Genomic DNA, 16,927 nt, shown 5'->3' with positions numbered 1-16,927 from the left:
GTAGGCACAATAGAGAGCAAGAGCGTGAGCAAGAGAGAGAGAGATGTTAGGATCACGCGCTAATACAGCGCATTGCCGCACCCACCCACATAGAAAAAAAGGCATTGTGCTCCGTGGTTGATCTGTCAGGTGGGCGTTAGCATATCATAATCCCTTGTACCAATTTGACTTATTCGATTTATACGACCGACATTATAAAATACCAGAAATTATACTGTAAAATCAAGTCCTGACTTATCTGCGGGAGAATATATGGGATTTTTATTCTTTCCCATACGCTACCATTCAAAAGTTTGGGGTCACATAAAATGTTCATGTTTTTGACAGAAATTGATACATTTTATTATCAAGATACCATTAAATTCATTTAAATATATAGCCAAGGCATTACCTTTGTGTATAATGGCTATTACTGCTTGAAATTACTGATTTTTAATTTATTGTTCACATATGACTGCAAAGCCCCATTTTCAGCAGCAGTTCCTTCAGTTTTTCTAATGGTCAACTCCCTTAACTTATCCTTAATTAGACATGTTATTGGCTAATTGGTTATTAGAGAAACCTTTGTGTTTTGCCCAGTGCTGGACTGCCAATCCCGATATCTGTTGGAAGCTCTGAGTGTTGGAAGGCAGTTTGCAGTGTAAGCTTCTTGAAGGTGTTGATTTCCTGACCCATCCAGGAATAGGTTGAGTGTAAGGATGCAATGGTGCTCTGAAGGCCTTCTGGGTGAAGAGACATGCTGACAACATTTTCAGCATACTGGAGCTCATACTTCAATAAATAGTTAAAAATACACCTAAAACAAAGCTCTTGTCAAATTAATGAACTTGGCAAACAATTTCCCAACTGAAAAGTGTTAGACTCTTCAGTAGATTACTGTGATTTCCTTTCCTGTTTTAAAATGTCTTGCACATTTTATTCCTTTAAAAGTACTTTTGCCACTTGTTCCTGTTGTTTTGCATCAAACAACACTTCCTAGTTTTTGTACACACTGTTGTGTGAACTGATAACATATCAGATGTGGACTATTTAAGAGCCATCATTTGAAGCACAGTATTTTTCTTTAAGAGTCTCATTTATTCATTGCAAAAATGAATAGTCCAGTAGTTCATCTTCCTTACCTATTTATTGCAATACAAGGTGATAATGGACCTGGAGTGTATGCCAGCTGCATCAGGCACAAAGCAGGGAAACAAACGTTGACAGCATTGTGCTCCACCTTAACGCAAACCAACTCACGCATTCCCGACCAGTGTGAAGCAGCCAATCCAACTAAACTACCTGCCTTAAGAGCAGTGTCTTAGAAAACCCGTATTTCAAAGAATACCATGATAAAAACACATCAAAGCTGCATTTATGTCAGACAACTGCGATGGCACTGCAGCCCACTAAGCAGCTATAGTAACTGTGACCTGCCAAAGGCTGATCACTCAAGGTGTAGGGAGAGAAGATGTTTTATGTGACATTACCAATTTTGTTCACAGGAACAATATCAGATGCCATTTGAGTTTTTATGCTAGTTCGCCAGCTGTTTAATGGCACTTTCTACTTTTTGTTGTATTTCTAACAGTGGAATGTTATTCCTGACAACTGTTATTTGTTTATGATTTTTTCTCTCTTTTGTATTTCCCCAGTTCTAAAAATGAAAATCAAAGAAGTGAAGCGAGAATTAGGAGACCGCAAACTTATTGCAGCTCAGAAGAAGAAGAAAATTTTAAAAATGGGACCTCTCCGCAAAAAAGACTTGAAGAAGTTAGTGGTGTATATCAAGAATGGCGCCAACTGCCCCTGCCACCAGCTTGACAACCTCAATACCAACTTTCTCATCATGGGCCGCAAGCTGGACCAGCAGCTGTTGCTTATGTCCATCTACAAGTGGGAGAAGAAGAGCAAGGAGCTCAGATACGCCGTCAAGTTCATGAAGTCGTATCAGTGTCCCAGCTACCATACCGTCTTCCAGTGACCCGGCAGTCACCCGCTTCTCATGAACACAGCAGAAACATCTGTGCAGAAACACGCAAAAAGAAAAAGAGAAATTTGTCAAAAAGCACACTCTGACACTTGCTTTCATTTTCCCTTTGAGTAATAATAGTGTACCTATTAACGCTAATAATAAGTGGTAATGATCATGTTATTAATATGAATAATTGTATCCACGCTCACCCTTCCAAATGGCCTGTTCATTTCTTTCACTTCTTTCTTTCTCTCTCTCTCTTTCTTTCTTTCTTAAACTGATTCAATCCAGAAAAAGAGGACTTTAAAAATTATTATTTAAGAGAAACAAGAGAAACAAACTATATGGATCTGTAGAATGATTTTGATGTGAGACTATGCGACAGTGTGTGGGACTATTCACAAAAGAAACCCAAAAGAAACAAAGAGGAGCTTAAGAAAAATAATCAGTTTATGAATGTCAATAGGAGAGGGGGAGGCAATCAGGGGAGGAAAAGTGAATGTAAATGGAAAAGAGGATTATCATCGAGCGTAAAGAGGGCCCAAAACCCCGTTTGGGCTTGAAGGACTGGCATGTTCTGTAGGTAGCAAAACATTTTGTCTCATTAGGAAAAAAAGGAAAACTATTTTCTGAATGAGAGTCATTTTCAAAGTACGAGATGCATTTTTGAATTGTGCACACTCCTGACTCAACTGATTTTCCTCCCACCTGTAGTGAAGGACAGCCATCCCCAGGGACAACAGTGGGATGCAGCTCTCTGCCATCAAATGGAGGACTTTTCATTGCCTTTGAAGCAGAGGAATGGATGGAGGTTGTCCATCCAGAGACAGATATTGGGCTGCTGCCAACAAGGGATACTGAAATGCTTTGGAAGCCCTACAGTCCTGTGTTTTATTTTTCATTATTATTATTATTATTTTTTAATTTTTAGGTATAAAAAAGTTACAGTCATAGCATCCTCATACAATGACACAATAATAATGAAGAATTTAACTTCTTTGTATTGATCAGTAAACTTGTATCTAGATATGTTACCAAGGAATGAGTTTAAAAAAATAATAATAAGTAAATAAACTGGAGATTTTTATACTGAGTATATTTTTGCTATTTGACTGCTTGCACGTAGTTTATCAGGATGCTGGGCTGTTTCAGTGTTTGCCTATTAAAAATGTATGTGTTCTGATCTTTTCATTAAAATAAATAAAATGATCTGTCAAAGATAACATTATATAAACTAGGCCATCTTTCTGAATTCTTTCCATCGTTAGCATTTTAACATTCCATCAAACCTGCCAAAGCTGTCCTGTCTGTACTTCATAAAATGATGTCTGGCTGCTTTTTGATACATTCTTCTTTCTTACAAGGTATAAAGGACGCTTCTCTTGTTATTCCTTTTCAGTTTTCCTTAACTCTGGAATTGACCACCATGTTGCAACTGATTTTTGATCAATCAGATATGAATGAGGTGGATTCTTCGGTTTGGCACTGATAACTGTTTTTTTACTCTTGAGATGTCCACACTATCTTTTCATTATAAAACACCATTTTGAAATGAAAATGATCTCCATCCATACCAGTATTTTCACATTGTTAAGAAAAGAATCTTTGTCAACTTTAAAACGACAAAAAATACATATGATGTAGACGTTCGCTTATACTGGCCATGCACACGTAGGCAGAAAAATCCTTGAAGGTGTGGTAACGTCACCATCTACAGGGTTTATCAGAAAATTATAACAACCTGTAAATTATTTGCCTTTTGCGCAAGTATGCAAGCATTCAAACTGTACAAAATACAATTTAGAGGTATACATGTAAGCACAACAACAAGTGCAATGAACAGCAACTCTTCTATGCCTGCTGTATTGGAATTTGGTTTTCTTCCATGAATGGGAATGAGACATTGTAATGATAAGGATCCAATCAGGGAAAGGCCACATAATAGGCATGAACCAACCAGAGTACTAGCGGAGTGCGTTTTCCAAATCCTGCATTTCAGCCAGTCCATATTACAGTGCTGAGGCCACGCTTTCAGAAGTTTGCGGCTCTGGACAGCATTTTCAAAGATCTTCATTTTTTGGGTTTGGAAATGGTGAGGTAGTATGGAAACGGAGACTAATGTCTGTGTTTTTAAACAAAAATGTTGTAGTGTGGACAGGGCCTAAGGTGTCAATCAGACTTGTTATATTTTTTTGATGTAATAAGACACTGCTTGTTTTCTTAATGATTATTAAGCCATGACAAGCACACTGTCCCCTCCATAATACCACAGAGCTGTCAACTGTGGAAGGTGGTCAGACAGCTGGTAAACATAAGAGATAATGTTTGTCTGATCCTGTCACACATAATAAATAATATTTGTATCTAGTCTATTTTTTTAAGGTAGTTAGAGGAAAATTAGTGGTGTAGGCCTACTAATTTTCAGTTACTTAACATTTATTCTGAGAGTAACATGGCACCAAGTGGTCTGTGTGCAATGTCTGTCCAGTTAGAACTTCACGATTTGCTACCACCTGACACAACATATTGCCACTTTTAACGTCACATGCTTATTTGGGAAAATTCAAACAGTTAATTTTGGAAATGTTACAAGGAGTAACTGACCTGCCTAAATGTAATTAATTCAGTTTGTTAAGAACCAATATGAGTCAAACTGATTTAAAATGGTTACTGTGATTTGTTGTTAGGCCTAATATTGTGTTGTACTGCCAGTAGATACCTTCCAAATATATCCCAAGCATTTACTTGTGTCGAAATTATTTGCTATTGAAAGCCAGTATTAGGAAACACAACTTGAGTTTGCCAGGGCCAGGCCTTGCATGATTTTAAGGATACTAACATTTCTGGTTATTTTTGTTATTGGTAGAAGTGGTAGCATTCATACTGCCATGTGTACAGAGTATAATGAAATTCTTAACTGCATGTTCAACGAACAGGGCTTCACCACTCCTCAGTAAAATGATTAGTTTAGATAAACTTTATTAATTATGAAGGGTGTATATAGCAGCTAACTTAAACAGAAACATAAAAAACAAGGATGCATACTCACAGGAAAATACTACAGCCAATTAATCAATCATTCAATAAATGAATCAATAAAAATGTATGTTGTGCAAATTAACAAGAATGCATTAAAATCACGAACTTCAGTGTAATTAACAGAATGCACAAATCAGCTTACCGGATGTACTTCTTACTTCTGTTTTGATTCTCACACTACCTTGCTGCCCCTACCAACATCAGGTATACAGGTCTGCATTCATAATCTTGATAACAATATAAACAAGCTTGTTAAGTTTGCTAATACTGTAACACTCAACTAGGTGGAATGACAAATAACGTAAGATTAGCTCTTTGGGTGAAGCACAAGGTCAATGTTGATGCGCTACTTCATCCACTCAAAAAGAATTAAGGAGAACCTCAACTGGCAGCCTAGCCAAGAAGCTAACTTCTGCTATTAGACAAAAGACTTACAATTACCAGTGAAAGTACACAGGGCAGGCAGTCATATTAATTTGAGTCAATCGACAGACAAGTCTGCAATTAACTTTAACATTTTCAAGTAAGGGTATAATTTAAAAACTGTTTGTGTAGTCACCTTAAAAAAATAAATGTAAATTGGATAAACTCAAAACTGCATCCAAGTGGAAGAAATTGTTATGTAATGTGTAAGTAAATTACAAAGGACCGTGTTAAGGGGAGGAGAATGAAAAATGAAGCTATATTATAAACAGATATCAAAAACTATTCCAATGTTGGTGGTCACTGACCTCTTATGTACCTTCTATACTCCCAATGTTCTCAATAATGGACACAAAGTAGTCCCCAATAAAAATGTGCATTAGGAAATTTTACTACTTTCCTAAACAGTTAACAAAGCAATATCCTGGTGTATATATCTGAATCTTACCTACAAAGGATAAAATCACAGACGAAGATGCAATTGTGTCTTAACATATTATAGAATAGCCAGTCCATCCATTTATTATTTAACTTGCTTAATTCAAATCAGCATTGTAGTCCCATCACAAAAGTATCAACTCCAAAGCGGTAACTACCCTTGGATGGGGAAGCTGTCCTTGACAGGGCGGTAATTTATGTATACATTTTAATATGTAAAGCTGCTCACTGTGTTATGACTGCATCAATAACATATCTCAAACCTTTTTAATGTGTTCTGCTTCATCAATATTCAAAACATGATACCTACTGGTTGTGATGATGAGTGTCTTCAAACACCCCTTTAACGTGCGGTTCAGTATACATATACTGTAGATCTAGGCTTTATATATATAGTACCTGTATATAATTTAGCCAGATTAAATTTTACACTTGGCATTAAAGGCATCTCTAGTGTCCACTGGTGTTTATCTGCGCAGCACAGCGCATTGTAGCTACTAAGGTGTGGTTAAGAAAGGAAACTGGCTTCTTGGAATGGCCCAACAAGAAAAAAGTGAAAAGAAGGTGACACGCCACACTGCTATTATGAACTTCAATGTTTTAGAATGATGCCAGGGATGTGACAATCTCATGAAGTAAATGGTATGTCAGCTTCACACATGCTGCTGCTGCTGCCGCCACTCCACTTACTTTTTAAAGCTACACAGGCGTCAGGGCTGGCCACTTATCCTTGGCTTACCTGACTGCTGCCACCCTACACAATGTTTTTGTCACAATTCAGCCAGAGGATGCAGTACCCATCTTTAAAGGAAACAACTTTCAGAGAAAGAAACTTTTCAGGTGTGTAGGAATCTAGTCTAAGTTGGTGAATTGAATTTGAACTATTTGCATCATGTTGTAAAAATATTGCTTACAAATGGAATATTTACGTGCTTCTTGATATTATTTTAATATCACTGCCTGGAACTATCCCTTTGACAGACAACTTCTTAACATGTGTCACACATGTGTGTTTAGGAGACAACTAAAGGGCTTGAATACATGTGATTCCATGCCAAACCAGGGGGTGGCGAAGTGCACTAGTTTTCCCTCTCAATCTTTTGCAGACCATTCTAGGGAAATCCCACCTGACTCTGGGGCAGCCAATAACGTCATTTCCAGTTCCGGTATTGATGACATCACTTCCTGTACTGGCCTTTAAAGCCACCATCTTGTCTCCAGAGAATCAGTTCTGTTTTCGAGGCAGTTGAATGAACATGTCTTTGTTAATGAATCAGTTTTGCAGCCGGGAACAATTATGCGGGTGGCTGCTCCAAACCTTCTCAATGTGTGATGGTCGTTTTTGTGACACATGTAAAATGTTCAGTGTACATCCTGACAATGAAGTTGGACTAATCAGGTTTTCTTGCATAAATGTGTCTACATAAAGCTCTGATTTACATTTATAAAAAAAAAATATTAGAAGAAACTGTAACAACTCATTCACACAAGTTGTTGCATACAAGCATGACCTGCTACAGAAGACACAGAAAACTCTTCTCCCGATTTGCTTCATGGGAACAAAAAAAGTTTTCTTTGATCTGCATTATAACTAGAAAATATTCGACCTGTTTGTCTAGAGTTCTGATTTGTCATGCATTAAAATGTTCTTGTTAAACTATTTTTAAATGAAAGACAAGGCAGTAGCTACTGTTGTTTCTTCTCACCAAAGACAAACTGAATCTAGGATATTTCTGATTGGCTGGGAAGTTAATAAAAACCTTTTCTCAATCAAAGAGCACTGATCAATGTTGTTAATATTTTTCTAGCATAACCTGTAACTGCTCTGTCCTGGGTATGACATTATTTTGCATCCAGCCCTGCATGTAGGCCCTCCAACCTGCAGGGAAAAACTAGGGGGTTGGTGGCAGAATTGGCACTCCAGCCACCATAAAAGACTCACACTGTTCCACTCCATCTGAACTAGTGTGGTGCTGAGGCATCACCCGTTGCATGGATGCACTCAGGTCCTAATCTGGATCCTGAGTTGGTTTGTCATGTGGTGGGTGCGGCAAGGCACTGCAGTGCAATGCGTGCTCCTAAATTTACTCAGGAGGACAAGATCTTGGCTCAGAGCTTAGTACTGTGGCCTCAAAGCCCCACTGACCGGGGTTCAATTACTGAACTGTTGACTGTTTGTGTGGATGGAGTACCTTCTCTTCATATCAACTTGTGTTTTCTTCACAATCCCCAGTTGCACAGATAGATAAATCAGAGTACACAGCAATGTCCTGGCCTTACATTCACAGCTGACTTTCACCCAGTGGTACCAGGAAACTCCAGCTTCCCATGAGTCTGTAATGGAAATGCTGTCCTAAACATGGCTGAATGAATATACACTGTAAGCATTTTGTGTTTCTCACATTGCAATGCATACATCATGTAAAAGCATATTAAATCAATAAAAAACAATCTATTAAAATTACCATTACAAGATCATATCATATATCAAGTTAGAAAAATAGTTTCTTGAGACTATTGAAAGTAGCTTGATGGATGACATCTTAAAGAACGTGTAAACAAACAGCAAATTAAACAATCCTGAACATGTTTGCATTTGTACAAACATTGCATATTATGTGTTGATGACAAAATAACACCTTAAAACTAGAAAACAAAAAGAGATTAATAATACTGTGCTTACATTTGTCATTGTTAAATTAAAACCATGCATGAAAAAACTGAAGAGCTGCAGTAAAACAAGCATTTTAAGACTTACTGGGGTGCGTTTACTCACCACATGCCACAACTTAAATACACAAAAATGATAAAAATGGTGTTTTTGGAATACACTTGTAAACACAAGTTTTTAGAGGTTTCAATTTCGCATGTAAATGTAACTGAAAAATATTCCACAGAATGTGTACTTTTATATATGTTTTTATTTTCATGCTTTATTTTTATTTATTATGTTTAGCTAATTTTCTGATTTGATTTTCTCACATTCCATCACCTTTAATTAAAGCTCCTTGCAACTTTCTGAGAAATGTGTCAATTTTTACTGTATGTGAGCACGGTCTTGTCTTGAGTGCTCAATCACTTTTAGTTGTTCCTCTTTCTGAGTAGATATACCATGTGGGTGTATTATTTATTTTTTTTGTTTCTTCCTCCATTCACTAAGACAGTGTTCTGACATGTCACTTAATTCTAGTGATGCTGGGTTCCCAGACCAAATCATTTTAAAACCTGTTCTGCAAAGTATGTGTCCTGTGATAGTCCAACATTCCTTTCGACGCAAGTCCTTCCTCATACTTGACACTGTCAGGGCAGTGAAACCTTACACTACACTGGACATAAAGGATATTTTCCGTATTACTCTACATACGTCTCTTAGTACATCACACCCACCCATCCATCCATTACCAACCCGCTATATCCTAACTACGGGGTCAAGGGGGTCTGCTGGAGCCAATCCCAGCCAACACAGGAAACAAACCCTGGGCAGGGTGCCAGCCCACCGCAGGGCACGCATACACACACACACCCACACACCAAGCATACACTAGGGACAATGCACCTAACCTGCATGTCTTTGGACTGTGGGAGGAAACCGGAGTACCCGGAGGAAACCCACGCAGACACACGGAGAACATGCAAACTCCACGCAGGGAGGACCCGGGTCTCCTAACTGCGAGGCAGCAGCGCCACCCACTGTGCCACCGTGCCGCCCACATCACATAATAATCTCAAAATTAATTTCCAAATTAAACACAACTTGGATAGAAACACAAAATGGATGGGTAGACTTTGATATTTGTTTTGTTATTTTAGTTTATTTTAATTATTGTAACATTTATTATATCTTTCAGGCAAGTGTTGTTTCTCTATAGAATAGCTTTTCCATTCTTAGTCCTGTTATTCATTGGCCCTCAATAGTTTTCATCCTAGTTTAATTCAACCCTTGACTAAATAGGTAAATTCAGTTGTCATAATAGTTTATATTTTTGAGCAAGGCCTGGTTGCACAGTTATACAGTTGCTATACTGATCTGTACTGGTGAAGAAGGAGCCGAGTCAGAAGGTGAAGCTCTCAATTTACTAGTTGATATACCTCCCTACCCTCATCTGTTGTCATAAGCTTTGGGTAATGACTGCAAGAATGAGAACACGGGTACATGTGGCCGAAATAAGCTTCTCCTGCAGGGTGGCTAGGCTCTCCTTTAGAGATAGAGTGAGAAGTGCTGACATTTGGGAGAGGCTCTAAGTAGAGCAACTGACCCTCTTCATCAAGAAGAGCCGATTGAGGTTCGGGCATCTGATATGGACGTATCCCAGACCTCCCCATGTGGAGGTTTTATGGGCACAACCAGCTGGGAGGAGATCCTAGGAAAGACCCAGGGCTTGCTGGGAGGATTATGTCTTCCACATGGCTTGAGAACACCTTAGGATTCCACAGTGTGGCTGGGGAAAAGGACGTGTGGGCCACACTGCTAAGGCTGTTGCCCCTGCAACCCAGTTTCAGATGAGCAATGGAAAATGAATGAATGGACAAAGAAAGTTAAGCCAGTTTGTTATATTAAAAATAGTATAATTACATCATTAAACATTGAATTAGTGCTCTCCTCATTTGAATCTTGTGATGATGCACCAGCTTGTCTTTATATTATTCTTCTGTTTCCTTTAGAAGCAAAAGCTCCCTTGTTGGAATAAGTTCTTTTAAATAGCAGCATTTTAAGTAGCCGAAAATATAGAGATATGATATTAAAAGGCGATATCCCTCCCGTAGTGATTACGGCAGTACAAACAAAGAATCTCACGAGAGAATTATACTTGGTTTTCTTTATGACGATTTTATGCAGTATAACAGACGAAAGGAAGCTATAGAGTAAACTATAGAGTCTGCCATGTTTTCATCACTACGCTGAAAGGATTTTCGGGACGAATAACGATATCATCCGGCCGGCAGCTTCAAAGGGTTTGGCAGCAGTTCAAGCCTTATATACTGGTTTCTCCACGTGCTGTTCTTCTCTGGTCTCCAAACGAGGAGAGTAAAAAACTCAAACCCCACCTACAACAAGAATAGCACAATGCTCATACTGCAGTTTGTCTCATTCTCCAAACTACTAGGCTAATGGTTTCTAAATGCAGCCTAGCCCCTGTGTACCATACTTGGTCTGCCTGTATGAATGAATCCATAACAGTGTGCACAGAGACAGTGACATTAAACTTAATATTATAACAAACTGATTATAACACCTTCTCAGCAGTATTCATTGTTATTTTGGCCACATGGGACAGACCATGATATAAGGCAAGGTCTTTTATGAGACAGTCACATCTGCTTTGCTTTTCATATTGATCTCCTCTGAGGTAAAGTTACTTGATGACTTTGAATCACCTAAAGTAGGATTGTGTGTGATGAATTTGCATGTTGCCCTCCCGGATTGATTCCCAGCCTTGTTATTGTTACCGTGATAGTCTTCTATGGCTACGCATGACTCTGAAAGCAGTAATGGAAATTGTTTTACCCTGGACAAATTTTGGGAGGACCAGCATGTAAACATACTACTCCATATGATATATGCTCATTCAATGGAATGTTTAAAACAAAACAACCCAGTTTGGTGTTAAGGGAGGAGTGCTTAGTCAATGGAAACTCTACAGCTTTAATATACGGGTCTCTAAATTTTCACATCCACACCCTCACCAGTATATTCCTTCAGAGCTCTTTTGACCCTTGACTAAATTATCTACGCTGTGACATCATAATCATGTCAGAGACATTTCTGTACTAGCAAAGAAAAGTAAACATCAAGAGTAAAGGCCACTTAATGAGTCACACAATGCTGCTTTACTGGAAAGAACGTAACGGAAAAGTCCAGTTTATAGAAGCAGCTTATACTGAGTAACTTTTTTCATTGCTTTTTTTTCACTTAAAATACCATAGCATCTTTTGGCAAGAACCACCATGGGAGTGACACATATTTTGTCATATTCTGCCTCTATATGGAAGGGAAGTACAGCTAAAAATCTACATACTGTTTTTCCAATAATTGAGCTTTTCTTCAATTAATCTCAAATGTCATAATGGCATCTTATTCACAAAGAAAATGTAAGAATTACATTTAATACTTTTATTATATACCACTCCTAAAAAGACATTTACAGTTTTCAATAAAAGATGAAGGTGATACCAACATTTCAGTTATATAAGAACAAAAAAGGTCTGACAAACGAAAGGAGACAATTACATCCATTGCTCATTTGGCTAACTACAAACTTACCTGATTTGCTTATGCAAGGTGATTTATGAGTATAGGATACTTTACATTTCTTTTCACCAAAAGTCCACTGTGCCGTTTTTCCTAAATAGGATCACAATGCTTCTAGTATTATCATAGATACAAAGGGCCATCAATGTGATGGATGCCAGTAAATCATTGTGCTCACAGCCTTACTCCATCACAACAGGGCAGTTCATAGTTACAATGTTGAAGAAAATGGGACATAGCAAAGGAAGGCCATACGAGCAAGGAAAGAACCTGCAATATTAATAAGTATGTAGGAATTAATCTGGTGTCCAATATTTTAAAGCAATGAATATTCATCCCTACAATTTGGTGTATGTTTAGCATAAATTGAGTGCTTACATGTGAGCATGTAAACTTCCTAACAGTACATGTAAAGCACAGAAGAGTCCAAAGAAGCATAAAATAATTTTGTGTCTTACAGTATGAAAAAGAATCCATTTGAAGCTTGATTGAGTATTCATGAAGACAGATTTATGATTTAGCAACATAGGAGTATTTATTAAGTTATTAGTAGTGAGTGAAACAACCAAACAGTTATATGAATTAATGATAAAAAATACAGGTCATTTCAAATGTGATTTCTTAAACACAAAACTTGAACCTAACTAAACAGTGTTTTCTGGGCGGACAGCAGAATGAGGAGGTTAAAGGAGGTTGGAAAACAAGGAATACTCTCTAAAGCAGGGATCTCCAACCTTTTTTCTCCTGAGAGATACTTTTACAAAATGAAAATGGCCGAGAGCTACTCATGTTTTCTAACATTTATTCTCATAGCTTATTTCAACTTGAATAAGCTTGTTTTGCATGAACATTTACAAAATGTTGGTGTCCACAACTCATATTTTGAATTAAAACATCACAAAACATATTTAGTTACCTGCAAGTGCATTTTGTATGTCTGTATGCATTTTCTAGTGTATCTCACACTATTGAATTAAAACATGAATGCTGTCAAAACAAAACAATGCAATTCCAAATACACAGATATTACTTATTAATTTGTCATTTTGTTCCATGTCACTGTCTAACTTCACAAGAGTATTGACATGTCCTGTTGCATGTGTGATGTGATGACTGGCACTGCATGGAGTCAACAAGAGAGGTGTATGGTGGAGTGTAGCCACTTAGGCTCACTCTTATGGAGTTATTTAAATGTTCATCTGTCAGTCTTGTTCTGAACTTTGATTTCATGACATTCATGTCAGAAAAGGCAGACTCACCGAGGTATGTAGACCCAAACAAAGCAGACATTTTCAGAGCTGTTTGCTGAAGATTCTTATAGTTATCTGGCTCTACTAAGCACAAGAAATGCTGAGAATCCTGTTGAGACTTTAACTGCATGTTATTTTGAAGGTTTACTAATGTATAATATTTATAATCCAATGTCTGTCTGTCTATCTGCTTTTCACGAGAGAACTACTTAACGGATTTAGATCGGGTTTTTTTCTATAATTTGCTTGAACATTCCGGTTGATTTTGCAAATTTTCTCATTTCGCTATGTATCAAATTTTGCTTGCGGTACCGATTTATTTGCGCAAATCCGAAAAAATGGCAGTGGGCCAAAGCGATGGGCCTTCCTCACTCACTCACTAGCTTTGGGGTGTGTTCCTTAACTCTGCTTAGCTAGCGAAAGAGAGAACAATTGAATCCAACTTTGTCTGATATTTAAAATAAAGTGTTACTTAGGTCTTGATGAGTTTGAGTCCGGATGTTCTCTTAAGTGTATGCCACATTAAAAAGATAGATTGCAATTCAGGATGTGGATTGTGATATAATTTTTTGAAAAGATCACCCACTCCTAATTTGACTAATCAAGTTTGCAAATTTATGTAGGATTCATTAACCCTTTGGCGAGCTACTTTGAAAGGGGATACAAGCTACAGGTAGTCTGTAAGACACCAGCAATATCCATTATATCGTGTGGTTTTCATTCAGGTAACAGTGCACAAGCACACTGTGTTTTTTAAAAATGTGACTTGCTGCCATGTTCCCTACAAAATTAACTATCATGCTAATTATTGCTTGTTATCCACATAAAAAATGTACTTTATGGCAATTCACCCCTTGCCATTATGTAGTAATCATTCTTTTGTGTTTTTTGATTACTGTACAAAATGAGGGTAAGGATATTCACACTCCAAACTCTGTGAAGGAATGTATTGTATTTTTCTCCAATACATCTTTGGGATTGCGACTGCCAAGACCGTCATCATAATTGGCAATGTGGGCATCACACTACCAGAACAGCCACAACACGTGTCCCACAACTCAATAAAATGTGTACATGTGACAGGAAAGAAGTCCAATGATTTTTGTTTTTCATTAGACAGTAAACTGACAGGCAGATGCATCCTGAATTAGTGCAGGAAAATGCAGGGACTAACCACCTTTCTGCTTAAGTTAATGCTACAAATTTCACACTTTGCAAAGCGCCAGTTGTTTCACAATTTATTTCTAAGCAAAAAATTTTTCAATGAATTCAATTTATGGGAATTGTTGACTCATCACTAGTTATAAGTATTAGAAAAAATATATACACAAAAATGGAATGTTAAGTAGAGTTCTTTTAAAAAAACTACTTTATTCAGGTTGTAGACTGACATATTAACGTATTCTGATGCAGAATGAGCTCAAGTGTATTCAGTGCCCTGATTATTATTATAATTTATTTTTTTTTTGTGAATGTTTGTCTGACAATCTATATTTTGGGGAACTTACATCAAAGTATATTTTATTTGGTCAATCTAATAACTATCAGTTCAGCTCAGTTCGATGTAATTTATTAAAATATACTAACGTTACATTAATGAGGCTGAGTAATGCACACATTTTCAAACATGGTATGGTTGTGAAGCATAACTAGACAGATCTTTATGTCCCAAAGGGAAATTTTTTTTTTTTTAACAGAAGCTCAATAAATAAGTAAATTAATAGTAAAATATTACAACACATAAATGCAAACATATTACTGTATAATGCATCGCAAATGTATTTAGCCCCTTTAAAATTTTTTATGTTGCTGAATTACAAGTGAACAAACATTCTTTCCTATTTATTTAATCATTTAATTAAAGCTGACTTGTGTTAAAAAAATCAGCTATCTGGAGGAATAAAAGATCTTCAACAGCAAGAATTGAAATATGCAGCTTGAATGTTTACATACCCACATATCAAAGTTTGGTTGAGCCACCAATATCCACAACAGTATTACTAAAATGAAAGAAAACTGAAAAGAAACAACACTTCTGACTTGGCAAAAGATAAAAATGAGCAGTCACACTCTTAAATTAAATACAAAAATGAAAGTTAAATAAGAAAACAAATGAAAGGATACCATTTCAGTCTAGAAAGAATCTGTCCAGACCCTCACTGTGATAAATTTTCTCAGAAAGTGGCCAAAGTGGTGTGAAGAATTCAAAAACAGCCAAACAAAAGCATGCCCGAATTCTACCAGATGTGTACCTGAAGGCAGCCTAGCTTCCATGTCAGTGACAAATTCCACCAAAATCAACTTGAGCACATTCAATGTGAATCACCCTGGACTTCAATTCCCAGTGTGCCTTTCTTTATAGGGCGTGGGGAGGTCCCTTAACAATGATGGACAGGTGGCTTTACTTCTAGATGAAAATACAAAACACCAGGGGCCTCATGTATAACGCCGTGCGTAGAACTCGCACTATAACATGGCGTAAGCACAAAAGCCGAAATGTGCTTACGCACAGAAAAATCCAGATGCAGGAATCTGTGCGTACTCCATCTTCCACGTTCTTCCACTACATAAATCCCGATCAGCGTGAAAACTAACGCTCGTGCACGCACATTATGTAACGCCCCAAATCCTCCCAGAATTACGCCTATTTGAATATGCAAATCAATATAAATCGCCCTTAAGCGCAGCCTTCTGTGAAAAGACAATGGGAAAAGCACGGGGAAAATATAAGAATTTCAGCGAATACCAAGTGGAGGCAAAGGAAAAACATACTATTTGTTCAAATAAACCGTGGTATAATCAACAAAAGGAAGTTGATCGAGTGACATAGCGTGTTGGAGAAACTTGAAAGCTCACATTCAAAAATCGCACAGTGCGGAAATAAAAAGAAGTCACATATCAAAGTTGCCGTGAAAAGAAGAGTTGTAAGCCCACTGTCTGAGTGTCATATGAAAGTTTATTAGGGTACAGAGAAAAAAGGCACACGGTGCGGAAAAAGCACAAAATGTCAACTTCAATCTCGACATTTCCACTTTAATCACGTAGTTTATTTTGTCATTTAGTAGAACATTATAAACTTCATCTTAAAATCGTTTAAAGTTTCTCAAAATTACATCGTAATTAAAGTAGCACGTTAAATGCTTTGTTTTGTATTTGATCTTCTACTCGTATGTGATCTATGTGTGTGAATCACTACTTGCTTCTTAAACTGGCTCTCTTCCTCCAACTGGACACAGAGTCCATTACATTTGTGATATTACAGCTCTCTGAATAACTAAAATACTGAGATGTATACGTGATGTCATTTTCATGATGATAGGAGCTAAAGCACGTTATTAAACATGTGTTTCATGAGCCTCGTGCTCATGACAAGCATTTATCTTTTGTCGAAATTTGTTGCTGCGTTTTTGCTGTGTTGTTATTTTCTCTTTCTGTTTGATATTCAATATATATGGGCGTAGCCGCACTGCAGTCAGTGCTTTTCTTTCCCCAAGTAACCGATCGCCACACAATCAGCTCTGTAATAGACATTAAGCCATCTGTAAGCTTAGCGCCGATTCTTCAAAACGTTTA

General features: G+C 37.4%; 1 protein-coding gene across 1 annotated transcript in view; it reads left to right on the top strand.

Moving 5' to 3' along the window:
- sfrp5 (secreted frizzled-related protein 5) overlaps positions 1-3,188 on the top strand; it is an 88,877-nt gene extending 85,689 nt beyond the window's left edge. The window contains exon 3 of the mRNA XM_039774466.1: positions 1,635-3,188. Coding sequence (XP_039630400.1) covers positions 1,635-1,963 — 329 coding nt within the window. The 3' untranslated portion in view covers positions 1,964-3,188. The remainder of the gene's footprint in view (positions 1-1,634) is intronic.
- The last annotated feature ends 13,739 nt before the right edge of the window (positions 3,189-16,927 follow it).

This window comes from Polypterus senegalus, chromosome 1 (genome assembly GCF_016835505.1).
Source record: "Polypterus senegalus isolate Bchr_013 chromosome 1, ASM1683550v1, whole genome shotgun sequence".
Taxonomy (NCBI): Eukaryota; Metazoa; Chordata; class Cladistia; order Polypteriformes; family Polypteridae; genus Polypterus; species Polypterus senegalus.
Note: the sequence above shows the minus strand (reverse complement) of the source record. Positions and strands in the feature narration are given on the sequence as shown.